This window comes from Rhinoderma darwinii, chromosome 1, assembly GCF_050947455.1.
Source record: "Rhinoderma darwinii isolate aRhiDar2 chromosome 1, aRhiDar2.hap1, whole genome shotgun sequence".
Taxonomy (NCBI): domain Eukaryota; kingdom Metazoa; phylum Chordata; class Amphibia; order Anura; family Rhinodermatidae; genus Rhinoderma; species Rhinoderma darwinii.
Genome location: NC_134687.1, coordinates 448,192,868 through 448,219,748, shown reverse-complemented (window position 1 = coordinate 448,219,748; position 26,881 = coordinate 448,192,868). Strand labels below are relative to the sequence as shown.

Here is a 26,881-nt window from a genome sequence, read left to right as displayed (position 1 = left end):
GGTCAGGGACCCACACCCGGCACCCCCGTCGATCGGCTATTTTGAAGGGGCCACAGTGCTTATACGAGCGCTGCTTCCACTTCATTTCCTTTACTGCTCACACTGTGAATAGCAGACACACTTGTAGCGGCGGTTCACAGTATTACAGCCTTCTACCATTTTCAACGGCCGATTTTGACCCGTTTTTCATCCTTTTTTTATAGAGACAGCTGTATCACGGAGCTAAACCTGCTAACTCTGGCCCTGCAGAGTTAATTGCAGACCGCCCGGACGTTTATAGTCTTTGGGCGGTCTGGAAGTGGTTAAGAAACATGAGGAATTGGAAAATCTTATCATTTTTATTATACAAAAAATAAGATGTACAGAGCATCCTGATGTGAATTACTCATTATTCCTTTATCCTCCTCCCAGATCCATTGAGTAAATTTGCAACAAGTACTTTTATGCAGAGATGGTGCCTGATATAATACACTAAAATATAGTAGCGAGTAGAGAGATTGTAGATAAAGCTTCCTACTTTTGTTATAATTTAGTCAAATAAATCACCCATGTTTTAAATATTCTTTAGGGTATAATTTTCCCCCAAAAAAATCTGCATGAATTATGAGTAAGCAAACTGATCATCTCTAGAGAGGATAAAAAGAGATGATTCTGTATCTCTCGCGCCCCCATTATTCTATCAGTGAATCATTAACTTGTTTTGTGCCCAAAAAACAACCACCATAGATTATAATGAGCAAAATAATTTAGGAAAGAGAAAATTTGCTTTAGATGTCTTTTCCTTTTGGTTATAAAGCTTGAGGTTTTTGTATATTCTTTCTAAAGGTCAATAGAATAGGCTAATCAGGATTTGTAGCTCCAAGCGCAGTAGGCTCGTAATCCAGCCATGATGAACATACATCTATATAGCTACAGTTAATGAGATGAAGAAAGCACGTCTTAATCTAGTCCCCTCTGTGGATAACTCAGTATAGCATGACAATATATTCAGAAACATGGTCGATTTGTGTCCTTATTATACAGAAGTGTCACCCCATATCAGCTAGACAGCCCGAAATGTGTAACAATCGCTATACTTGACATCTCAATTGTGAGGTCTTGCCAGGAAGAACATTATATTGAGATCATGCTTTGAGATCAAATGGAAAGTTTTGCCTTTTAGTGCTGATTCAGACAGTTGCAGATATAAAGAGAAGGAATACATGCAAAGTACATGTTAAAAAGTTTTAAAAAAAATGTGAAACTGTGAGGATTGGGTATGGTTGCTTTTATTGTGTTGTATGCACTGAGGGCTCTTGCTGGGCAACAAGGTCGCAGATCCAAAAATAAGACTATACAGGGGATTGTTAGTTATGCAATTCTGTAAAGTTGTATATTTGTCAAAGTACATGGACAATGCTTGCCAACTTTCTTGCCACTTTTCTTCTGCAGAACACATGCACCAGCCTTCACTTTAACACCATGGTGGACACAACCGATAACATACTGCAGTTTGTGTAGTTCCAAAATCTACGGAATGTTAATAAACCAGCAAAAATCTTCTAGATCTGTGTTGGTAAATGCAGGTTGAAGAGCTAAATTAATGGCCAAGTATTTGTAAAACTGAATTATTAGCCAATTTGGGACATGAACGATAAGATCCCAAGATAGTTTTAAAGCCATTACTTTCTTTACAATCCTATCTCTACAACCTCTGGTTTTAAAACTGTCTTGACCACCCCTAAAATAGCCCAATGACCTTGATACAAAATCCCTTAATAATGAATGTGTCAGGGTAACTTCCTTTTCCCTGTTATTTCACACCGAATAGCCACCTCTGTAAATTGGAAACTGAGGGCATGCATGGAAGAAATATACCAGGCAGACATGTTGGTAGACATCCTCCCTCAGTGAAGCAGGAAGTAAAATTAAACTTTATTGAACAAAGAGTTTACAAATCTCCTCCCTAGAGATGTGGGACGTGCTTAAGCCCCATTGGCTCTATTCAGCTGTAAGTTCATCTGTACGCTCCTCTTGCATTGCAGGGGCGGTGTCTCCATAGGCGTGTTCCTGATGCAGGCTCCATTTTGTTCCATTCAAGTTCTTTGTAGAATATACTGATATAAAGTAATAATGTTTTTGCAAGCAATATACAGGCTAATGATCCCTGACAAATGTACTACTACTGACTGCTAGCAATGACAGGTGGTTATGTGACAGCTTCCACTGAGTTTATTGAGAAAGAATCTGTCATTGAGACCCATGTCAATTATAGAATCTAATAGATGCTCGCGTGAGGGTATGTTCACACGCAGTGTTTTCAGACGTAATTCGGCCGTATTACGCCTCGAATTACGCCTGAAAAAACGCCCCTAATACGCTTACAAACATCTGCCCATTGCTTTCAATGGGAATTACGATGTTCTGTTCCCACGAGCCTTTATTTTTTTTTAGACAAATTTTTTATTGTAGGGTTTTCAAAATGATACAAAAATAAACAGAAATAAACAGAATTCTTGAATTTTTTCAAAGATAAGCGATCACAAATGCAGAGAATTTTTTTTTGCAAAGTCAATATATATATGTGTACATTCCAGACGCCCTGGATACAAAAGAAAACAAAATTATAGTACCGGTAATTAATAATGTAACCAGGGTACTGAGGTTGTTTTGCAGCATAAGACATAATCTACAGCATTATAATTTCACCGGATTACAAATATCCAATATTCAAAAATTCAACGAAAAAAGGGACATACAAGGACTATATTTTGACAAACAAAACAAAACAAACATGTTATCCCTCCTTCATAGTTTTAAGAAATATACAGATGAACTCTAATACATTTCTAGAAAGTTACAGTCTATCCATAAAGGTAATTGTAGCCTTTATTTTACACGTCGCGCGTGGCGCGTAAAATGACGGCTCGTCAAAAGAAGTGCAGGACACTTCTTGGGACGTTTTTAGAGGCGCTTTTCATTGACTCCATTGAAAAACAGCACCAAAAACGGCCGTAAAAAACGCGAATTGTTAAAAAAACATCTGAAAATCAGGAGCTGTTTTCGCCTGAAAACAGCTCCGTATTTTCAGACGTTTTTGCTCACTGCGTGTGAACATACCCTAACACAGAACGTCCCTAAACGCCCGATCAGAGGGGCATAAGAAAACGAGTAACGTATGTAAAACAGTCCTCTTGTTAATTCAACTCCATTACAAGGTGCCCTGGGGCTGCTCAGGTGATCATTCTCAGTCAATACACAAAAGCGGTCCACTATTTCCTTGCAGCTTATGATCAGATTTGTGACTGCAGAAGATAACTAATTTGGGCCAAGGTGGTGCTGGACCCTTGGCGCTGTCTGTGGGCCGCAGCCTTTAACAAAATATGTGCAGCATTATATTAAACATTATTAAAGTTTTGATTGATAACGTTCATTTTTTTAAATGAGTTTTAAGAAAGTGATGGAGAAAGTCCCCCACGGGGGGTGGAGGCTCCAGGGCAACGGCCCATTCGCCCTCCCTATAGTCCAGCCCAGTATGGCGGAGTCAGGAGAGTTGGGCTCACTTGCTTGTAATGGTGGAGATATTGTAATCTACACTAGAAGTGCGCAGACTGCTGTTCCAGATCCCACTTAATCTGATTTTGGGGTTCATTAATTTGTTTTTGGTATGCAGTATATTGTTTTGACATTGTTTGCTTTTCCAGTCAGACATTATAGCAGCGCATGTAACAATTACGTTTTTGGTCACCAATTTGCTCAGTTGCTTTTCGTATATTCCACACATTGGAAATCTTATAGAGCCACCTGCTGTTTCCTACAAGATATCAAATGTCCTCACGGAAACATTATGAGGAAGACAATGGAGCTGCACTGTCAGCGTCATTGTGTATTTTATGTTACGCAGCTCTGTGACATTAGTATGCAGCATATCCATTGAGATTCCGCAGGCGCATTTTCATGAAAACAGTGGATGGGCCAAGTATCAGCTTAATATTTTTTACTGCTACATGAAATATTTTATGACGCTTCTATTGCAGGTGCTGCAGCTCTTGTTGACGCCGGCCTAGTGTCACAGCTGGTGAAGAAGTTGGAGTCAGAGCTGGATGAAATACAGGAGGTCATCTTGGACACGCTACATTTCTGCTTACAAGCAGACGCGACTCAGGCCCTCGGAGCAGGAGCTGTGATGATTCTCAAGAGAAAGCTCAGCCACCCATTAGTAAGCATTAGGAGGAAGGCTGCCTGCACCCTCATGGAAATATGGTGAGAAAGATGCTGTCATTTTTCCTATAAACCACTAGGGGGCAACAAGAATATATGAATATCATAATGTCAATCTTATGCAACACCCAGCAAGGTGTACATTCTAGTACCATTACACTATTAATAAGAATATTAATGGGAAATGTCTACGAAAGTAAGCACTATTTTAATCACAAATTATTTTTACGCGTTACTCAAATTATTGCAATTGAATGCGTAGAAAGCAAGGCTATAAAGCCACCAATTTCATGACAGCTGCTGGCATTTGCTGGTGCTGTATTTTGCAGTTTGTGTGCAGTGCCAATGTATTTAATGTAATGTATTTCTAACTCTTAGGCGTTACAATTTATTTTTTTTTTTCTTTATCAAAGATTTTTATTTTGAAAATATACATACATAAACATAACAGCATACACATGGTTTCATAAATTTGCAAAATTCACACACAGTGCAATATAACCACTTCAATATCGCATAAAATATACAAAGACATAGAAACAACAGTAGGAGGTAACCTCCTAATCAGTAAGCAAAAACTAAATAAGAATGCAATGAGAATAACAATACCATAAGTGCAGCAAACATAGTGCATTATTTAGGGAAGCCAGTCCCCACAGTTGGATAAAAATTATCGCATATAAGTGCACATTATACGTCAGACTAACACAGACACAAGACAACAAAGGGAAACACATACAGACCTAGCACGCAAAAGGTAGGCTTAGATAGGTGTTCAAAAGAGGCCATCCAGCCAGAGAGGTAGGTCATTACCACCCCGGAATCCAGACCACACTGCCCAAGTGCGGACAAAGAGCTCAGCTTTACCCTGATCAGCAGACATCAACTCCTCCAACCTCATAATTCCGTTCACCTCCGTCACCCATTCCTTCAAGGAAGGCACAGTGCTGGACTTCCAATGACGAGGAATCACTGTTCTTGCTGCGGTCAAAAAATGCCGAAAGACACTCTTTTTAAGGTGTGGGAGTGATCCAGGAACCATGGAAAGTAAGCCAATGGAGGCCGAAGTCTGAACCTCAGTATGAAAAAGTTTGTTACCAAGATCAAAAATTTTTCCCCAAAAGGGACGAAGCTTGGGACAATCCCACCAAATGTGCAGCATGGTTCCAGGAGCCTCCCCACACCTCCAGCACTCATCTGGTACATCAGGGAATATCCTATGCAGCAAAGAAGGACAGCGGTACCATCTGGTGAGAATCTTATAATTTTTTTCCTGGGCAAAGCACGAGGTCGGTAGCTTATGCGCCAGGAAGAAAGATGTGCCCCACTCCTCAGCAGAGTGTCGAGTCCCCAATTCCTCATCCCATGCGGTAGTGAATGTCAGCTGAGAGTAATCGTATTTAGGTAGAAGGATCCCGTGTAAATAGGACAACACATGAGAGGGGGCAGTAGTCAACAACAAGTAGTGCTCCAGAGGAGTCTTATCCTGCAGCAATACAAGACGGTCGCCCATTGAAGAAAGATAGGAGCGCAACTGAAAATAGGACCACCAAACCGGACGTCCCCCCGGGCAGGCCTCAGAGACAACAGACTGTGACAAGATTGTACCCTCAGGTGTAAGAGTCTTAGCCAAGAAACCACCGTCCTGTCTCTCCCAACAGAGGAATGTGTCCACACCCACCGCCGGAGGGAAGGAAGGATCATCAAAAAGAGGAGTTAGAGGACCTGGACGGTGAACAATGTCCATCGTAGCAATGATCCGCTCCCAGACTACAAGAAACTGACGTGTGAGGGAAGGCAGAGAAGATGAAGGTCGCTGAAGAGCAGACAAGCAAGGCAGAGACGACAGTGCTAGGGGAGACATAGCCTTCTCAATGCGCACCCATTGCTTACCCGTACCTGAGCGGAACCAGTCTACCAATCGCATGAGGACCGCAGCTTGGTGGTAGCGTTTAAAATCCGGCAATCCTGCCCCTCCCTCCACTTTCGGCCGACTAAGGACAGCAAAACGAACACGAGGCTTAGAGGAGCCCCAAACAAATTTAGTTATTGCCCTATGTAAGGTTTTGAATAAGCTCGTTGGAATTATGATAGGGATGGTTTGGAATATGTATAGGAATTTGGGCAGAATGTCCATTTTAACCGCGTTAATGCGCCCAAACCACGATATGCGGTTCCCACCATATGACATTAAATCCTTCAAGGTGCGCTGCAGAATGGGTGTGTAATTCAAAGTGAACAAATCCGACTGTTGTGTGGGAATATGCACCCCCAGATATTTTAGAGATTTAGATTGCCATTTGAACGGGAAAACACGAGCGAGATGGGTGGCTAGAGAAGTATCGAGAGATATATTCAATGCCTCCGATTTAGAATAGTTGACTTTAAAATTACTCAAATGACCAAATCGCTCAAATTCCCCGGTCAAAGATGGCAAGGAAACCATGGGAGTCGTAATGTACACAAGGAGATCATCGGCATACAATGCTAGTTTGTGATGTTTCGCGCCAACAGAGACGCCATTAACATTAGGGTTGTTTCGCAGTGCCACGGCCAGGTGTTCCATGACCAAAACATAGAGTAAAGGTGAGAGTGGGCACCCCTGTCTCGTGCCATTAGAAATAGACAAAGAGTCAGATAACAACCCATTAACTCGAACCCGGGCCGTAGGCCCATGATATAATGCGATAATCCTATCCACCATAGTGGCGCCAAGGCCAACCTGTGTCAGGACACTGCGGAGAAACACCCAATGTACCCTGTCAAAAGCTTTTTCAGCATCGACCGAGAGTAAACACATCGGTATCTTATGGGATTGGCAGTATGATGTTAAAAGGAGGGTCTTGTTAGTGTTGTCCCACACTTCCCTACCACGCACAAACCCCACTTGGTCATCTGTGACCAGATCGTGTAAGAAAGGCGAGAGTCGAGAGGCCAGCAACTTCGCAAAAATCTTAATGTCTACATTTATCAATGATATTGGTCGAAAATTTGCGCACGACGTCGGATCCTTGCCCGGTTTTGGTAGAAGGGTAATATGAGCCTCAAGGGACTGAGGTGCAAAGGGACACGAGGAAGACACAGAATTAAAAACTTTCATCAAGAACGGAGCCAATTGATCCTTAAATGTCTTGTATAATTTATTATTAAACCCATCGGGTCCCGGACTTTTGCCCAAGGGGGAGTTTCCAATAGCGCGCTCCAATTCCGTTTCCAAAAAATCTTCCTCAAGTCCCAAGGCCTCCCCGTCCCCCAATGACGGCAACGCAGTGTCGCGCACATACCGGTCTATTTTATCCCGCAACGCATCCGCCTGCATATCCTGAAAATGGCCTTTAAGATTATATAATGCCGAGTAATACTGTCTGAAGCAGTCAGTGATGCCCACCGGGTCATGAACCTCACCGCCCGAGGGAGAAGTAATTTTAGGGATATACGACGCCTGGGTGCGAGGATGTAGTATCCGTGCCAGAGATCTGCCACATTTGTCTGCAAATTCGTACGAATGTTTTCGCATACGGTCCCTGAATCGAGCGTGTGACTGGTCTATCAGAGAACACAAGGATTCTCTCGCTGTAGTAAGTTCCGCAAATATCTGTGAGGAAAGCACACGCTTATGACAGGATTCAAGGTCCCGTATCTGAGCAAGGAGCCGCGCAATGGCTACCCCTTTTTCCCGCTTCAAACGTGCCCCATGTTGGATCAGGACTCCCCTTACTACACACTTTAGCGCCTCCCACTGTAATGGTAATGGGGTGGTGTCACGTGTATGTACCTCAAAAAAACCGGTTAGCGAGTCCTTAAGGGCTGACACACACACTGAGTCACGCAATAAATTATCGTTAAGTTTCCAAGATTGGAAATTGGGTACCGAACTAGGAAACGTGAGTGTCAGAAATACAGGGGCATGATCCGACCAAACCATAGGGCCCACCTCAGAGGTAAGCAAATGGTGGCTAATAAGAAAGGCGTCCAGCCTACTGTACATATTGTGTAGCGGGGAGAAGTAAGTATATTCTCTTACCTGATGATGCAGAATCCTCCACACGTCAATCAATTGCATGGAATGCATCACAGTTTTCAAGGTTCCCAAGTGGGACTTCGGAACCGCAGACCTGCCCGAGGAGGTGTCAAGCCTGGAATCGAACGTCAGGTTAAAATAACCGCCCACAATCAAAACTCCCTCCGTTAACTCCTCCAATTTCCGCAAATACCCGCAGCACACTCGCGCCTGATCCTGATTGGGGAGGTACACATTAGCCAATGTGAACAGCTTATTCCGAATGGACAGTTTAAGAAACACATACCGACCACCCGGATCAACCAGGACGTCTACCAGTTTATGAGAGAGTGACTTGTGAATACATATACTAGCGCCCTTGGACTTGGATTCCGGGTTGGCACTGTGGAACCAGACTGGATAATAACGATTTGTAAACTGTGGAGTGTGGCCCACCTGAAAATGAGTCTCCTGTAAAAACAGGATATTTACACGCTCTTTGTGCATGTTGTACAATATCTGCAAGCGTTTTTCCGGGACATTAAAGAGGCTCTGTCACCAGATTTTGCAGCCCCTATCTGCTATTGCAGCAGATAGGCGCTGCAATGTAGATTACAGTAACGTTTTTATTTTTAAAAAACGAGCATTTTTGGCCAAGTTATGACCATTTTCGTATTTATGCAAATGAGGCTTGCAAAAGTACAACTGGGCGTGTTGAAAAGTAAAAGTACAACTGGGCGTGTATTATGTGCGTACATCGGGGCGTGTTTACTACTTTTACTAGCTGGGCGTTGTGTATAGAAGTGTCATCCACTTCTCTTCACAACGCCCAGCTTCTGGCAGTGCAGCACTGTGACGTCACTCACAGGTCCTGCATCGTGTCGGCACCAGAGGCTACAGATGATTCTGCAGCAGCATCGGCGTTTGCAGGTAAGTCGATGTAGCTACTTACCTGCAAATGCTGATGCTGCTGCAGAATCAAGTGTAGCCTCTGGTGCCGACACGATGCAGGACCTGTGAGTGACGTCACAGTGCTGCACTGCCAGAAGCTGGGCGTTGTGAAGAGAAGTGGATGACACTTCTATACACAACGCCCAGCTAGTAATAGTAGTAAACACGCCCCGATGTACGCACATAATACACGCCCAGTTGTACTTTTACTTTTCAACACGCCCAGTTGTACTTTTGCAAGCCTCATTTGCATAAATACGAAAATGGTCATAACTTGGCCAAAAATGCTAGTTTTTAAAAAATAAAAACGTTACTGTAATCTACATTGCAGCGCCTATCTGCTGCAATAGCAGATAGGGGCTGCAAAATCTGGTGACAGAGCCTCTTTAAGCCCTCTAGCATTAAAGGTACAGACTTTCAACTGTGCCATCTCCAACGCACGTAGGTCTAGCAAGTCAAGAAATTTGCTACCACAATGAAGAGAAGGACAAGACAGACAAGGAAGGGAGACACGACAACAAGGACAAACAAGCGGGTGAAACAAGCACCCACTCCTTGATCTAATCAACAATCCAATATACACCGGATATAACCAGTGAGACCCTAAGAGGAGAAGTGTTAGGACAAGGTCTAGCCAGCGCCCCGCACCCCCCAACCCAGCAATTTTTATATAGCAAATAACGATATAACAGAAAAGAAAGGAAAACCAAGGCACTTAGAATAATACCCAAAAATAATGAAATAAGAATATACATTGTTAGTAGGGCCCTAAAGAAACCCCAACAGAGAACATCCCTGAATACATTCATTGTCAGCATAAATGTACAAACAGGTTAGCAATAAAGAAAAATAATAAAAATAAACATTCACGATTGTGGCATGTTAACAGCAATCAACCGACATCAGTAGCCACCAGGTCTCCAACAGCAATCACCTAAAACATAATGCAGACCCACACAGTAATGACCACATGTAACTCCGAATATAATTGCCTCAGCTGATGAACACAATAACCATTGTAATTAGGCTCCGACAGCAGGCTGCAATTAGGAGACATTAAAAGGGCATCACATCGGCTCCGCAGGACGACCATCATGACGCCTCATAGGAGAAGCAGGAGAACGACCTCGCCTGCATGATCGTGGACGCGGCGGCGGGATGGGAACATAAGGCCAATCAGGGAGAGAGACTCTAGGCAAACGGAGAGCAGCGCAGAAATCCGGAACATCCCCCGGGTCACGAACACTCAGCAGTGCCCCATCCCTGCGTACCTGCAACTGAAAGGGGTGACCCCAGGAATAGGAGATCTCATGTTCTCTCAAGACATCCAGCAAAGGACGTAGCCCTCGGCGCTTGTCCAGAGTCATCCTGGACAATCAGACAGCAGCTGGATCTTGACTCCCTGTAATAAAACTTCGCCTTTATCCCGTGACTTTCTCATGATCTGCTCCTTAAGAGAAAAGATATGGACACGGCATAGCACATCTCTAGGCCTATCAGGATCCGGGTTACGCGGGCCTAGAGTCCTGTGAGCTCTATCCAGCTCCAGAGGATCATCAGTAGGGCGCCCGAGTAATGAATTAAACAGAGACTGTAGAGCAGGAATGAGTTGACCCGGAGAGATATCCTCAGGGATGCCCCGAAGCCGAATATTATTACGGCGATTCCGATTCTCATGATCCTCAGCAAGGTTAAATAATGCATGAATCTGATGAGAGTGTTGATCCAATCGGTCGGCATGAGAAACTTGTTGCTGTGTAATACCGGAAACATCGCTTTCCATCCGCTGTACTTGATCGGACAATTGAGATAAATTGGTAGTAAGAGATTGTATCTCTGATTTATACGTCGTCTCAAGACGGTTTACATAACGTTCCATGTCCTGTTTAGTGGGCAATGCTGATAACTGTCGTCTCAGGCCCTGTAAATCATCCCCTAGGACAGCAGAACCACCTATATGAGAGGAGGGATGAACAGCCATATCTCTGGGACAGGTAGAAGGCAACATTGCAGGCCCCAGCACATGAGGGGAGGATAAGGGAGAAACCGGGCCGCCATGACAGGCACCACGTGGCGAGCAGTCCCGCGCAGGCAGCGCCATCTCAGCCCCAGAAGAGCACGGCTCAATCCCATCCAGCAGGGAGGGAAACTGCCCCTGAGAGCCCGATATCGAGGGGAAGGTACTAGCGGTACCTGATGCAGCAGCGCCGGCCGCAGATAATAGCCCCTCTGGAAGCAAAGTCCCTGCGCCATCTCGCCTCCCCTCCAGCGGCGCCATCTTAGATGATGTTCCAGCTGCAGCGTTGGTCAGAAATCTCTGGATGGAGCCGGCTGAAGACATCTGCCGTGTACAGTAAGGAGTCCCCGTGGAGGCCTTGGATTTCCTGACCATCAGGGTGATAAAATGATGCTTATTAATGTGCTTATGATCGGGTTAGGAAAGTGCAGGAACGGAGCATTCAAGCAGCACGTCTGGTCAGCGCCATGTCCAAGCCACGCCCCGCGTTACAATTTTCATTAAATATTAGAAGATTAGGTTTTTGTCTGTGGGGTTATTGCTGTAATAGAAATACAGTCCTGTTTATGGACAATAAATAGTGGGACTGCAAAATGCATTAAATGTATTATTTCACTTTGTCCACTGTGTGGTGCTAGTCTTTTAGTCTTAACTGTAATTATAGTCTCCAAAGTCTCCATATCTTTCACTGATGAGGGCTAACAAGTCTGAAACTGCTGGTTGCAAGTTGGAATAAATAAATCTGTAAGGCCTCATGCACACGAACGTATTTTTTCCCTCCCGTAAATACTGGCGTAAATACGGGTCCGGTGTCACACGTATTCGACCCATTTTGCACCAGTATTTACGGACCCGTGCCCGTAAATACGGTTCCGGTGTCACCAGTATTCCACCAGTATTTACGGGCAAAATTGGCAGCCCTTTCCAAGGTAAAAGTAAAAGAAATTCATACTTACCCGGCCGTTGCCTTGGTGACACGTCCCTCTCTTGACATCCAGCCCGACATCCCTGGATGACGCGGCAGTCCATGTGACCGCTGCAGCCTGTGATTGGCCTGTGATTGGCTGCAGTGGTCACATGGGCTGAAACGTCATCCAGGGATGTCGGGCCGGATGTCAAGAGAGGGACGCGTCACCAAGGCAACGGCCGGGAGGCCGGACTGGAGGAAGTAGCAGGAAGTTCTCGGTAAGTATGAACGTCTTTTTTTTTTTTTTTTACAGGTTTCTCTATATTGTGATCGGAATTCACTGTCCAGGGTGCTGAAAGAGTTACTGCCGATCAGTTAACTCTTTCAGCACCCTGGACAGTGACTATTTACGGACGTCGCCTAGCAACGCTGCCGTAATGACGGGTGCACACACGTAGCCACCCATCATTACGGAAGCTCCATAGACTTCTATGGGCTGCCCGTGCCGTTATTACGGCCTGAAATAGGACATGTTCTATCTTTTTCAACGGCATGGGCACCTTCTCGTAAGCATACGGGGAGGTACCCGTGGCCAATAGAAGTCTATGGGCCCGTTATTTCGGGCCGTAATTACGACCCGTAATAACGGGAGTTTTTACGGTCGTATGCATGAGGCCTAAGGCTGTATCTAAACTATACATAAGTTCTGGATACATAGTTGATCTAAAGGACATAAAGGAGCAATGTACATATCTCTGCCTACTAGAGGCATAACTTTAAGGCCCTGAAGGAATTTTGAGGCAGATTTTTTTCTGCCTCCAAAAAACACAGTGTGAACTAGGCCTAAGGGCTTATTTACACGCGTGTCGCACGGACCTATGTTAGCCTATGGGGCCATGCAGACAGTCCGTGCTTTTCACGCAGCGTGTCTGCTGCGTGAAACACACGACATGTCCTATATTTGTGCGTTGTTTGCGCATCACACACCCATTGAAGTCAATGGGTGCGTGAAAATCACATGCAGCACACATGGCTGCACGAAAATCACGCAGCCGCGCACCATATGATGCTGCCACACGGAGCTGTTAAGTGAACACGCTCGTGTAAATCCGGCCTAAGAGTTAGTGAATTTTCACAAAATTTTTTCAGAAACGCATGGGCAGAAGCTCTCAGCCAAACGCACTGCTCTTTCGGCTGTGATTGGCGCTCCTTCATAGGCTGAAGACAGGGGCGCACATAGAATGCTTATGAGCTTGTCTCCAGCCTAGCAAGGAGGGCCAGACACACGCCGAGCGCTGAGCTGAGAGCTTCTACCCATTTGTTTCAGCAATCATGGAAGCAATCGTGGAAGTCAGACCCCACCGATCAAAACTTCTGATCTGTCTCTATGACATATCAAACTAATTTCAGTTACTCTTTTTTTAAACCTGTTGTGCCCCAACCTATCATGTGCCATTTACACCGCATTCCAAATTATTATGCAAATGTTATTTTTCGCTGATTTTCCTAAATAGTCGATGCAAATGACAGTCAGTATAATCTTCAAGCCATCAACCGTTGGAGTATAATGCAAATTTAATTGAACAAATCTCCTAATGATAACAGATTTTTTTTTAGAAGTAAAAAACTCAAAATGCACTGTTTCAAATTCTTATGCACAACAGAGATCAAAACATTTTAAAGGTTGTAAAGAGAACTAAAATGGTAATTTGTTGAATTTGCAGCATCAGGCGGTCATATTTACAGAAATCAAAAGCTCTTTCAATCAAAAAAAACTTAACAGCACAAGTTACATGTTAACATAGGACCCCTTCTTTGATATCACCTTCACAATTCTTGCATCCATTGAATTTGTGAGTATTTGGACAGTTTCTGTTTGAATATCTTTGCAGGATGTCAGAATAACCTCCCAGAGCTTCTGTTTTGATGTGAACTGCCTCCCACCCTCATAGATATTTTGCTTGAGGATGCTCCAAAGGTTCTCAATAGGGTTGAGGTCAGGGGAACATGGGGGCCACACCATGAGTTTCTCTCCTTTTATGCCCATAGCAGCCAATGACACAGAGGTATTCTTTGCAGCATGAGATGGTGCATTGTCATGCATGAAGATAATTTTGCTACGGAAAGCACGGTTCTTCTTTTGGTACCACGGAAGAAAGTGGTCAGTCATAAACTCTACTTAATTTGCATAGGTCATTTTCACACTGTCAGGGACCCTAAAGGGGCCTACCAGCTCTCTCCCCATGATTCTAGCCCAAAACATGACTCCGCCACCTCCTTGCTGACGTCGCAGCCTTTTTGGGACATGGTGGCCATTCACCAACCATCCACTACTCCATCCATCTGGACCATCCAGGCTTGCACGGCACTCATCAGTAAACAACACGGTTTGAAAATTAGTCTTCATGTATTTCTGAGCCCACTGCAACCGTTTCTGCTTGTGAGCATTGTTTAGGGGTGGCCGAATAATAGCTTTATGCACACTTGCAAACCTCTGGAGGATCCTACACCTTCAGGTTCGCGGGACTCCAGAGGCACCAGCGGCTTCAAATACCTGTTTGCTGCTTTGCAATGGCATTTTAGCAGCTTCTCTCCTAATCCTATTAATTTGTCTGGCAGAAACATTCCTCATTATGCCTTTATCTGAACGAACCCGTCTGTGCTCTGAATCAGCCACAAATCTTTTCACAGTACGATGATCACGCATACGTTTTCTTGAAATATCCAATGTTTTCATACCTTGTCCAAGGTATTGCACTATTTCACACTTTTCGTCAGCAGAGAGATCCTTTTTCTTTCCCATATTGCTTGAAACCTGTGGCCTGCTTAATAATGTGGAATGTCCTTCTTAAGTCGTTTTCCTTTGATTGGGCACACCTGGCAAACTAATTATCACAGGTGTCTGAGATTGATTACAATGATCCAAAGAGCCCTAAGACACAATACCATCCATGAGTTTAATTGAAAAACTAATAATTAAATGTTTATGACACTTAAATCCAATGTGCATATTAATTTGGAACACGGTGTATACACAGGGCCGGTCCTAGGATAGATGGCGCCCTGTGCGATATGATCTTTCGGCGCCCCACCCGATCATAAAAAAACAAAGCGCCCCATAACAAAATTATAATGCTCCTTTAGTATAATAATAATATTTAATAATATATTACAACCCCTTCAAGGACACAGTATTTTGTCCTCTAATTGTGCCCACAGTATTATGCCATCTGTAGTACCCCTACACAGTATAATGTCCGCTTAGTGGCCCCCACACAGTATAGTGCACCCTGTAGATTTTGTCATATAGCCTCCCTGTAGACCAGGGGTCTCAAGCACGCGGCCCCTGGGGCTGTCATCTGCGGCCCGCGGGACACAGAGCCGCTAGTATCGGCTCTGCTCCGAGACTCTGGAATTCCCTGACATCGCTGTCCACATATGAACAGCGATGTCTGGGGCTTTCCCAGAGCCGGAGTCCCGGGCAGAGCACTAGTACAGGCTCTGCTCCGGGACGCTGCGAAATTCCCTGACATCGCTGCCGATATATGGACAGTGTGTCAGGGTCTTCCCCAGAGCGGAGTCCCGGGCAGAGCGCTAGTATCGGCTCTGCTTCGGGACTCTGTGGAATTCCCTGACATCGCTGCCCATATATGGACAGTGTGTCAGGGTCTTCCCCAGAGCGGAGTCCCGGGCAGAGTGCTAGTATCGGCTCTGCTCCGGGACGGTGCGGAATTCCCTGACATCGCTGCCCATATATGGACAGTGTGTCAGGGTCTTCCCCAGAGCAGAGTCCCGGGCAGAGCGTTAGTATCGGCTCTCCTCCGGGACGCTGCGGAATTCCCTGACATCGCTGCCCATATATGGACAGTATGTCAGGGTCTTCCCCAGAGCGGAGTCCCGGGCAGAGAGCTACTGTCGGCTCTGCTCAGGGACGCTGTGGAATTCCCTGACATCGCTGCCCATATATGGACAGTGTGTCAGGGTCTTCCCCAGAGTGGAGTCCCGGGCAGAGCGCTTTTATCGGCTCTTCTCCGGGACTCTGGGGAAGCCTCGGACATCGCTGTCCATACATCGACAATGATGTCAGGGGCTTCCCCAGAGCAGGAGTCCCAGTGATGTCAGGAGCACAGCTGGAGTCCCAGTCTACAGGGGGCACTGCTGTGGCGGCATCTACAGGGGTCACTGCTGTGGCGGCATCTACAGGGGTCACTGCTGTGGCAGCATCTACAGGGGGCACTGGTGTGGCGGCATCTACAGGGGGCACTGGTGTGGCGGCATCTACAGGGGGCACTGGTGTGGCGCCATCTACAGGGGCCACTGCTGTGGCGGCATTTACAGGGGTCACTGCAGTGGCGGCATCTACAGGGGACACTGCTGTGGCGGCATCTACAGGGGGCACTGCTGTGGCGGCATCTACAGGGGGCACTGCTGTGGTGGCATCTACAGGGGTCACTGCTGTGGTGGCATCTACAGGGGGCACTGCTGTGGCGGCATCTACAGGGCACACTGCTGTGGCGGCATCTACAGAGGGCCTGCTGTGGCAGCACCTACAGAGGGCACTGCTGTGGCAGCACCTACAGAGGGCACTGCTGTGGCAGCATCTACAGAGGGCACTGCTGTGGCAGCATCTACACAGGGCACTGCTGTGGCAGCATCCACCGAGGGCACTGTGGCACTATCTAAAAAGGGGCTGCCCAATCGTGACATGTGTGCTAACTGAGCCTCCGGACTGCATTTAGCGACACTTAAACTGGAAAGCTGGATTGTTGAAATAAGCACGTGGAGAAATCTCTGAAATTTTAAACCTAGCGGTATTATTATAGTAATGTAGTGTTGTTATTATTATAGTAATATAGTGTTATAGTAGTTCAAATAACTAATTGATTAACAATAATTTTGTATTGTATAAAATTTGAAATTCATGCGGCCCAACCACTTCACATTTTTTCTATATGCGGCCCACTTACCCGGCCGAGTTTGAGACCCCTGCTGTAGACAGTGCCATAATCCCCCACCTCCTTTTTGTAGATCGTGCCATACAGCCCCCACACCTCCCACTTGTAGACAGTGCCATACAGTCTCCCACCTCCCCCTTGTAGACAGTGCCCCCAAACAAAAACAAAAATTGTACTCACCTAGGCCCCATTCCCATGACAAACTGAGCTGCTCCACGGTGTGATCCTGTAGCCTAGTACAGAGTTTCCCAACCTTTTCGGACTCGAGGCAGCACTGGAAAAATAAAATTTCCTCAGGGCACCCCTACCAAAATTGTTTCGAGAAAGACAGAAAACGGCTAAGAACAAGCACTACACTTCTAGAGTATGTTCACACACGTTTTTTGTAAGGCAAAAAAAATCTGCCTCAAAATTCCTTCAGGAACTGACAGCGTTTTTTGTGTTTTTTCTTAAAGGGAATGTGTTAACAAAAAAAATTTTTATTTTTTTATTTAAACAATTAATGTGTGGGTGATTAAACATTGTTCACATTTTTTTTTTTTTTCACGAGTCAGGAAATATTCTAAATTGGATTCAATTGGATTCAAATTTATAATATTTACCATTTCTGGTCACTAGATGGGGCCATTCCCAAAATTGCAGCATTGCATGTGGAAAAGCAACCACATTGCTTTATCCTGCAAAATTGGGTAAAAAGCCCTCGCTCTAGTGAGCTCTCAGCATCCCGCCCTCCTTTATCCTGGCTAGTGCCGGGATAAACGAGGGGATTGAACAGTCTAACCTCCTACACTGTGTGTCGCCATTTTTTGAGCTAACACACAGTGTAGTAGGTTTACATACAGTAGTAAACACACACAAACACGAACATACATAGAAATCTCTTACCTGCTCCTGCCGCCGCGGCTCCCTTCGGCCCGTCCGCTCCGTCTGCTGCCGCTGGTCCAAGTGCACAAGTCCGGAAGCCGCGACCGGAAGTAGTAATCTTACTGTCCGGCCGCGACTTCCGGTCCACAAGAAAATGGCGCCGGACGGCGCGCATTTCAAATTGGACTGTGTGGGAGCGGCGCATGCGCCGTTCCCACACAGACGGCGTACATTGAAGTGGATGGAACGGGCCCCGTTCACAGTCCCTATGGGACTGGAGCTGCCGTATTCCATGTCTGTATGTGTCGTTAATCGACACATACAGAAATGGAAAAAAAAATGTCAGCCCCCATAGGGAAGAAAAAGTGTAAAAATAAGAAAAAGTAACACACAAACACACAAATTAATCCAAACGTTTTTAATAAAGCACTAACATCTTTAACATATTAAAAAAAATTTTGTGGTAACACTGTTCCTTTAAGCCGTTGAAGCGAAAGCAAAAGACGCAGGAAAAAAAGCTCCAAACGGGAGCTACAGGTATTTTCTGCCTCCTGTTAATTTCAATTGGAGGTCAGAGGCAGAAACCACTTGAAGACCATCAGCCCCCTACTCACAGTAAAATGACCATCAGCCCCCCACTCACAGTAAAATGACCATCAGCCCACCACTCACAGATTCCCCCTGTAGGTAGCGCCACACAGCCCCCTTGTAGGTAGCGCCACACAGCCCCCTTGTAGGTAGCGCCAGACAGCCCCCTTGTAGGTAGCGCCAGACAGCCCCCTTGTAGGTAGCGCCAGACAGCCCCCTTGTAGGTAGCGCCAGACAGCCCCCTTGTAGCGCCAGACAGCCCCCTTGTAGCTAGTGCCACACAGCCCCCTGTAAAGAGCGCCACACAGCCCCCTGTAGAGTGTGTCACACAGCCCCCTGTAGAGTGCGCCACACAGCCCCCTGTAGAGTGCGCCACACAGCCCTCTGGTAGGAAGTGCCGCACAGCCCCCTGCTATGGATTGCCGCACAGCCCCCTGGTAGGGAGTGCCGCACAGCCCCCTGGTAGGGAGTGCCGCACAGACCCCTGGTAGGGAGTGCCGCACAGACCCCTGGTAGGGAGTGCCACACAGCCTACAGCCCCCTGGTAGGGAGTGCCACACAGCCCCCTGGTTGGTAGTATGACACAGCCCACAGCCCCCTGGTTGTTAGTGCCACACAGCCCCCTGGTTGGTAGTGCCACACAGCCCACAGCCCCTTGGTAGGTAGTGCCACACTGCCCCCTTGTAGGTAGTGCAAGGACTACGAAATTACCCTGATAGCTGGCGGGCAATAGACATTCAAAAAAGGACAACTGTGCAGGAGCACACAAAATACCCAGCTTTCCCAGCTATCAAATAAATGTGTGGAAATAAACTAAGATATAACTTTTATTTAGTCTAGCTAAAATGATTAATCCTTTTAGCTAGATTAAATAAAAGTTATATCTTAGTTTATTTCCACACATTTATTTGATAGCCGGGAAAGCTGGGTCTTTTGTGTGCTCCTGCACAGTTGTCCTGTTTTGTAGGTAGTGCCACACAGCCCACAGCCCCCTTGTAGATAGCAACCCCCCCCTTCCAGTATAAATAGCGCCACTGTAGCTCCCTGAAGGAGCGGGATCCCCGTGTGGCCGGGGATTAAGCTCTTGGAGCGCTCCTTGATGTCTCTGTCCATATATGGACAGTGACATCAGGGGAAACTCCTGAAGCAGAATCCCCGTCCACAGCGTTGCCGACGCTGTGACCAGGGATTCCACTCCAGGAGAAGCTCCTGTCGTCTGTGTCCATGACGTCCATGACGTCATTGGCTTCTCCTGTAGTGGAGACATCAAGGAGCGCTCCAGAAGCGGAATCCCCAGCTACAATAGCGCTAGTAGATAGCAGAGCAGGGAGATACCTCCCTGCTCTGCTATAGTGCCATCGGTAACGCTATAGCAGCCGCAGCAGCTGCTAGCGGCTCCACCGCCCTCATACCCGGTGTCGCCGCTAGCAGACGCTATGGCTGCTACAGCGGTAGCGACGGCCACTAAGTGAAGAAGCGCCTGGGCAGAAAGGCGACTGCCTAAGGCCGGCCCTGGGTGCAGTTAGCGAGTGGCACCTGACCCGCTGGTAGTTGCAACGGCGCGGGGATACACACACCTGCTGGCGCCCCTCTTGCAGTGTGGCGGCTGGCGCCCTGTGCGACCGCACTGGTCGAAAGTATCGAATGCCGGCCATGTATATACATACATACATACATACATACACATACATATGCATGTGATAGAAGACGGCCAGGCAGCGCAGAATCCTAGAGTGAAGGAGGAGGTGTGGACGACGAGATAGGAGGAGGGGGGAGTGCTCTATGATTGATGCTCCATGTCTTTGCTAAGACAGCACTTCCGACTGTGTAGAGACACGGCGCGTCATCCACTAACTTTAGGCTCTATTCACACGACAGGGTCCGAGTGTCGGCCGATAAAAACAGCAGTTTTGGTCCAATTTTCTCTTCCGTTTTGCATCCGTTTCAATTTCATTTGCAGATTTTCTGCCACACACTGCCCTCTGTAGATACTGCTACACACTGCCCTCTGTAGATACTGCCACACACAACCTTCTGTAGATACTGCCACATCCCCCTGTAGGTAATGCCACACAGCCCCCCTGTAGGTAGTGCCTCACAGACCCCTTTAGGTAGTGCCACACAGCCCCCCTGTTAGCAATGCCACACAGCCCCCCTGTAAGCAATGCCACACAGCCCCTATGTAGGTAATGCCACACAGCCCCCCTGTAGGTAATGCCGCACTGCCCCCCTGTAGGTAATGCCGCACGGCCCACCTGTAGGTAATGCCACACAGCCCCCCGGTAGGTAATGCCACACGGCCGCCCCTGTAGGTAATGCCACACGGCCCCCCCTGTAGGTAATGCCACACAGTCCCTCTGTAAGCAATTCCGCACGGCCCCCCTGTAGGCAATGCCGCACGGCCCCCTGTAGGTAATGCCACACGGCCCACCTGTAGGTAGGTCCACATGGCCCCCCCTGTAGGTAATGCCACACGGCCCCCTGTAGGTAATGCCACACAGCCCCCCTGTAGGTAATTTCACACAGCCCCCTTGTACATAGTCACCCCCATTCCTGTAGGGGACAGCTCCAGGAGAAGTCCCTCACTTCACTCTCCATATATGGACAGTGAAGTGAGGGAATTCTCTTGGATTGGAATCTCCGGCCACAGCGGTGGGGATTCCGCTTCAGAAGTCCCTGACGTCACAGTGTCCATATATGGACAGTGAAGGCAGGGACTTCTCCTAGAGCGGAATCCCCTGCCACAGCGGTGGGTATTCCGCTTCAGAAGTCCATGACATCACTGTGTCAATATATGGACAGTGAAGGCAGGTACTTCTCCTGGAGCGGAATACCCGACCACATGGTCAGCTGCTGTGGCCGGGGATTCCGCTTTAGGAACAGTCCCTGACTTCACTGTCCTCTCCTCCTCCTCCTTCTCACATGCACTTCAGTGTGGGAGCTCCAAGAGTGAAGAAGGAGGAGGAGGAGGAGGCGTGGCCGACGAGACAGGAGGAGGAGGGGGCGTGTACTAAGATTTATGACGGTCAGTGTCTTAGCTCAGCCAGCACTTCCTGCTGTGTAAAGACACGGCGCGTCATCAACTACATCTACAGGCAGCGGGACCAGAGGAGGCGGAGCTCTGAAGAGCTCATGAAACATCTGCCCGGTCCACTGCCTGGAAATGTAGTTGATGACGCACCGTGCCTTTCTCAGCCGGAAGTGCTGGCTGAGCAAAGACACGGTACCTCACAGGGAATAAAAAATTTACCTTGGGTGTGGTCACGTGACGGCAGATCGGAACACGGTAACGCTGGCACAGGTAAGCAGACACTATATTAGAAATGTTATTAAATATGACTAATTAAAGAGGCTCTGTCACCACATTATAAGTGCCCTATCTTGTACATAATATGATCGGCGCTGTAATGTAGATTACAGCAGTGTTTTTTATTTAGAAAAACGATCATTTTTGACGGAGTTATGACCTATATTAGCTTTATGCTAATGAGTTTCTTAATGGACAACTGGGCGTGTTTTACTTTTTGGCCAAGTGGGCGTTGTACAGAGGAGTGTATGACGCTGACCAATCAGCGTCATACACTTCTCTCCATTCATTTACACTGCACATAGCGATATAGCTATATCGCTATGTGCAGCCACATAAACACACTATAACGTTACTGCAGTGTCCTGACAATGAATATACATTACCTTCAGCCAGGACGGGATGTGTATTCAGAATCCTGACCACTTCTGTAGCGTCTCTGTGATATTTAGAGCAAGGCAAGCGTAATCTCGTTTGAAACGACAGGTTACATCGTAATCTCGCGAGATTACGCTTGCCTTGCTGTAAATATCACAGAGACGCTACAGAAATGACAGGATTCTGAATACACATCATTATGAACGTTATGAACGTCGGGATGCAAAGAGGGAAATGTAAAAAAATTGTTCTGTCCTCAAGGCCAAAATTGGACGTGTCCTTAAGGGGTTAAGTAAGGATTATCTGCTTTGATTCAAAGGGTACGTTCACACGGCAACGCCAATTACGTCTGAAATTACGGAGCTGTTTTCAGGCGAAAACAGCTCCTGAATTTCAGACGTAATTGCAAGTACTCGCGTATTTCGCGGCGTCCATTACGGACGTAATTGGAGCTGTTTTTCAATGGAGTCAATGAAAAACGGCTTCAATTACGTCCCAAGAAGTGACATGCACTTCCTTGAGGCGGCCGTCTTTTTACGCGCCGTCTTTTGACAGCGGTTTGGAGCCGTTTTTTCTGGCGTAATTCCAGGCGTGAATCGCCTGAATTACGTCCGTAAATAGGGTGTGTGAGCATATCCTTAGACATAAATATAGGTAATAGAAGTGATATATATATATATATATATATATATATATATATATATATATATATATAGATAGATAGATAGATAGATAGATAGATAGATAGATAGATAGATATAGATATATTCTTTTTTTTGTTTTGTTTTTTGTTTTAGGAAAACCTTGCTGTGTTGTGTTGCTTTTTTAAATTGTCATATTTGATGGGATTGTCACCAAATGACCCTCTTCTTGGCAATGTTAAAAATGACCAAATTTTTCATCACAAAATACCACATTCCCACCTACATTTAAAATATTTTTGAGCTATCTATATGGATATCTCCTGGTAGCAGTTCACCTCACCTTTGCATTGGTTGAATTCTATGCCCCCTCCTTGAACCACTAGGGGATAACTTATACAAATTCATGCAGATATCCCATTAAAGAATGGGATCTCACAATATTGTCCATCTTGAATTCTTGAATTTGCCCTACAAAAATTTGTTATATATTCTCTGCTGTTTGTATATATGCATAGGGAGCTACTTCAACCGTCAGTTCAGGAATGAAAAGAGTCTGTGGTAAATGGTGTTCTATTCCACTCTTTTAAACTGCCATATACATTTGTACCTTTTGAACAGAAGCAAGTTGATATATTTAGGGCTAAGAGTTTCGTAGAGGTCCTCAAACCACGCCATAAGCAGATGTAATATGTTGTAACTATTGGTAAATCTGTTTCATTGATGGCAGTGGCAATAATAACTCCATCACACATGACGAAGTTGGAAAGATGAGGTAAAAGAGATGAGGCAAATTCTCAAAAATGTTCTTCCCTATTTTGCCATCCTGGCGCTGGGTTTGATTTGAGAAGCCTGAAGTTTATAATAGCATTGATTAAAGAGGCTCTGTCACCACATTATAAGTGCCCTGTCTCCTATATAAGGAGATCGGCGCTGTAATGTAGGTGACAGTAATGCTTTTTATTTAAAAAAACGATCTTTTCTCACAAAGTTAGGAGCGATTTAAGTTTATGCTAATGAGCTTTCTCGCGAGATCACGAAGCTAAACGAGATTTGGTTTCACTTGCCGGAATCTCACAAAAAAAGATTCAGAAGTGTCAGGATTCTGAGTACACACGACGTCCAGGCTGGATGGTCATGTGTATTCATTATCAGGACACTGTAGTAATGTTAGGGCTTGTGTATGAGGCTGCACATAGTGATATATCTATATCGCTAGTGCAGTGTAAATGAATGGAGAGGAGTGCATGATGCCGATTGGTCAGCGTCATGCACTCCTCTGTACAACGCCCACTTGGTCGAAAGTAAAAGTACGCCCACTTGGGCATTAAGAAAGCTCATTAGCATAAACTTAAATCGCTCCTAACGTTGTGAAAATAGATCGTTTTTTTAAATAAAAAGCATTACTGTCACCTACATTACAGCGCCCATCTCCTTATGTAGGAGATAGGGCACTTATAATGTGGTGACAGAGCCTCTTTAAGTTCTAAACCATCACACATTAGTTCCCAAGTGCTACCAGAATAAACAAGTATATAGAGACATAAAGTGCATAAGGAACTAACAAGTGCAGATGATTATGGACCCTGAACCGTGTATTTTATGGTTTGTTCACATTCATATACCACACAGGACCTTCTGTTTGTATAATCGGTGTATTGCATCCACAATCCAGTGTGCGTTTCCCATATCGCCCCATCGCCATAAAAGTTACAGTGTAACTAAATGATGTATTTACTATGTTGAATATGTTGGCTATTAATTGCAGAATAATTACTTGATAATTACTTTTCAGACAAGAAGTGCAAGCTTTGAGATTTGACCATTTTGTTTTTATCAAAGCCATTACACAAAATATGTTTTTAGTAAACTTGGGTGTTATTGCTCGCAGGAAACATGCAGAGCTAAACAGCAAGAAGTTAATGTCAGTGTTTTCATGTACCTAACACCTCTGTGCACCATAAGATGTAGTCTATTTACTCAAAGCCTGCTTTGCACATGATACTGCTAATATATGAGGGCTTTATGTATTACCAGTAAGGAACATTTTGTATGGCATAGCCATAAGGTAATAACAAACAGAAGGTCCTATATATGAGAGACCAGTATTACCCAGGGTTGGATTGGCCCAACAAAGGTTCTTCAGGTAGGCCCAGCCACAACACAGCCCATTAGTTTCAGCAGCAGAAGATATCAAATGAATGGCTATCCTTAGGATAGGCAATTAATATAAGATCAGCTGTTTGAAGGGGCTGCGGCGCTCTTTATTATTTCTATAGTTTTCCTTTCTGTTCATACTTGCATGCACCGTTAAATTTTTACCAGCTGTGCAATGTATTGGACCATTGTCTAATTCACTAGACCCGGACAGTGTTGCAATACCTTGCACGGCCACTACAAGTGTAACGGCGCGTGCAATAACGTATCAGGAGAAAAACCATGTAAACAATTTTGAAAACCCAAATAACCCCTTTAATCAGATTTCTCTAAAAAAAAAAAAAATAGGTGTAGAACCTCTTTGATAGTTGTTAAACTCTCTTACTTTGATCAAGGCCAGCCTCAGGGGTGTTACAACCTATGTAGTCATACAGAGCGTTTCACCTGCCCCTTCTAAAAGTGGGGGATAACAGATGACTTGGTACCTGAGGCTTATGACCATGTGAATCTTAATATTCATTGTATAGCAGTTTTATTTAGACATAGTGGTAGGTTACTTTATGTATGGAGCTGTTATTTTGTCATTGTTGGTATTATTTGAGCACTGTATAGTTGTATTTACTTAGTGGCACCGCTGCTTAGGAACTGTAATGTATATTATTTTTCAGTCTATGGTGGGTCGGCACTGTATCGCATTCTTTTTAGACAACTTTATGTTATTTGGCCAATGCATTGGACTAATATTTGGCCACCATACTGCTTGGTGCTTATAATTAGATACTGTATAGTATTGTTATTTGTACCCTGTAAGACTGTACACTATATGAGTGGGCACTCACAGAACTGCACAGGGCATCATCCAATTTAAAGAGGGCCTTTATTTGATGACTGCATATTCTGGATTCGATTTAAGAATTTTTGCATAGTATGTGACAAAATATATAAATAGAAAACAAATTCACATTTTTCATGGAAATAATTTGAAAGACTAAGCTAGCTTTTTGCTGTCAAAATTAACCTTACCCCCTCTTGTTTCCACACAGTGTGCCATTAGAAGGAAAGGAAAGTGTATGCAAAGCTGAAGTGATTCCCTTACTGGTGCAGCTACTGGATGATAGTGATGCTGAGGTCAGAGCTAATGTTGCAGGGGCTTTGATGTACATTACCATCACTACTCAAGGTAAAAGCTTGTTCTGTATTGTTGGGATAATTCAACATTTCATCACAGCCCTCTCAAAAAACGTAAAACTTCTTTCTTCAGGCAAATATGCTGCCCTTCACTCTGGTGCCACCCCTAAGCTGCTGGCTCTGGTTAAAGATAGCCACAGCAAGGTGCGACTGAACTGCCTCAAAGCATTAACAACCTTATCTGAGACTCCTGAGGGGCGTAAAATTCTTCTACAAGATGTCAATTTAATCATAGGTTGTATGGAAGACCCCAGTGAAGCAGTGAAGAGAGCGGCTTCCGTAGCAGTGAGAGTCATACAGTGGAAACCATGAGCCGAATTCTGAGTTCAAGCAATTGTCTACTTCACAGATCACCTCCTTACCTATTCATGGTATAAATGTATCGTTACATCTCTAGTATAGTGTAAGAGAGTATGACTTTACTAAAAGGCCTAAGATTCACTAGTCATGATTAAAAAAGAATAAACAGTTTTGAGATCATTCAGTTCTGGATGCGTTATGTCTGGGCAGCATTTTCTCATAATTTATTTATTACCTTTTCTGAATTATTGTCATCTCAACGTGCAGTTTATAGGTCACGTGGATCTAAATGCTAAGTTGTATATCATTTTTTCAGTCTCATAATGACTGACAACTTCTGATAAGATGAATCCAAAGTTGTGAGTCATTTTACAATCACTTTCTCCAGTAATCACCCTTATCACAAATATAATTAAGTCTTGTAACTT

At 45.2% G+C, this 26,881-nt stretch overlaps 1 protein-coding gene across 2 annotated transcripts in view; it reads left to right on the top strand.

Annotated features, from left to right (window-relative positions):
* RSPH14 (radial spoke head 14 homolog) overlaps positions 1 to 26,646 on the top strand; it is a 241,319-nt gene extending 214,673 nt beyond the window's left edge. For both annotated transcript variants that reach the window (XM_075831748.1, XM_075831740.1), the window contains exons 5-7: positions 4,017 to 4,242; positions 26,009 to 26,145; positions 26,227 to 26,646. In XM_075831748.1, coding sequence (XP_075687863.1) covers positions 4,017 to 4,242; positions 26,009 to 26,145; positions 26,227 to 26,465 — 602 coding nt within the window. In that variant the 3' untranslated portion in view covers positions 26,466 to 26,646. The remainder of the gene's footprint in view (positions 1 to 4,016; positions 4,243 to 26,008; positions 26,146 to 26,226) is intronic.
* The last annotated feature ends 235 nt before the right edge of the window (positions 26,647 to 26,881 follow it).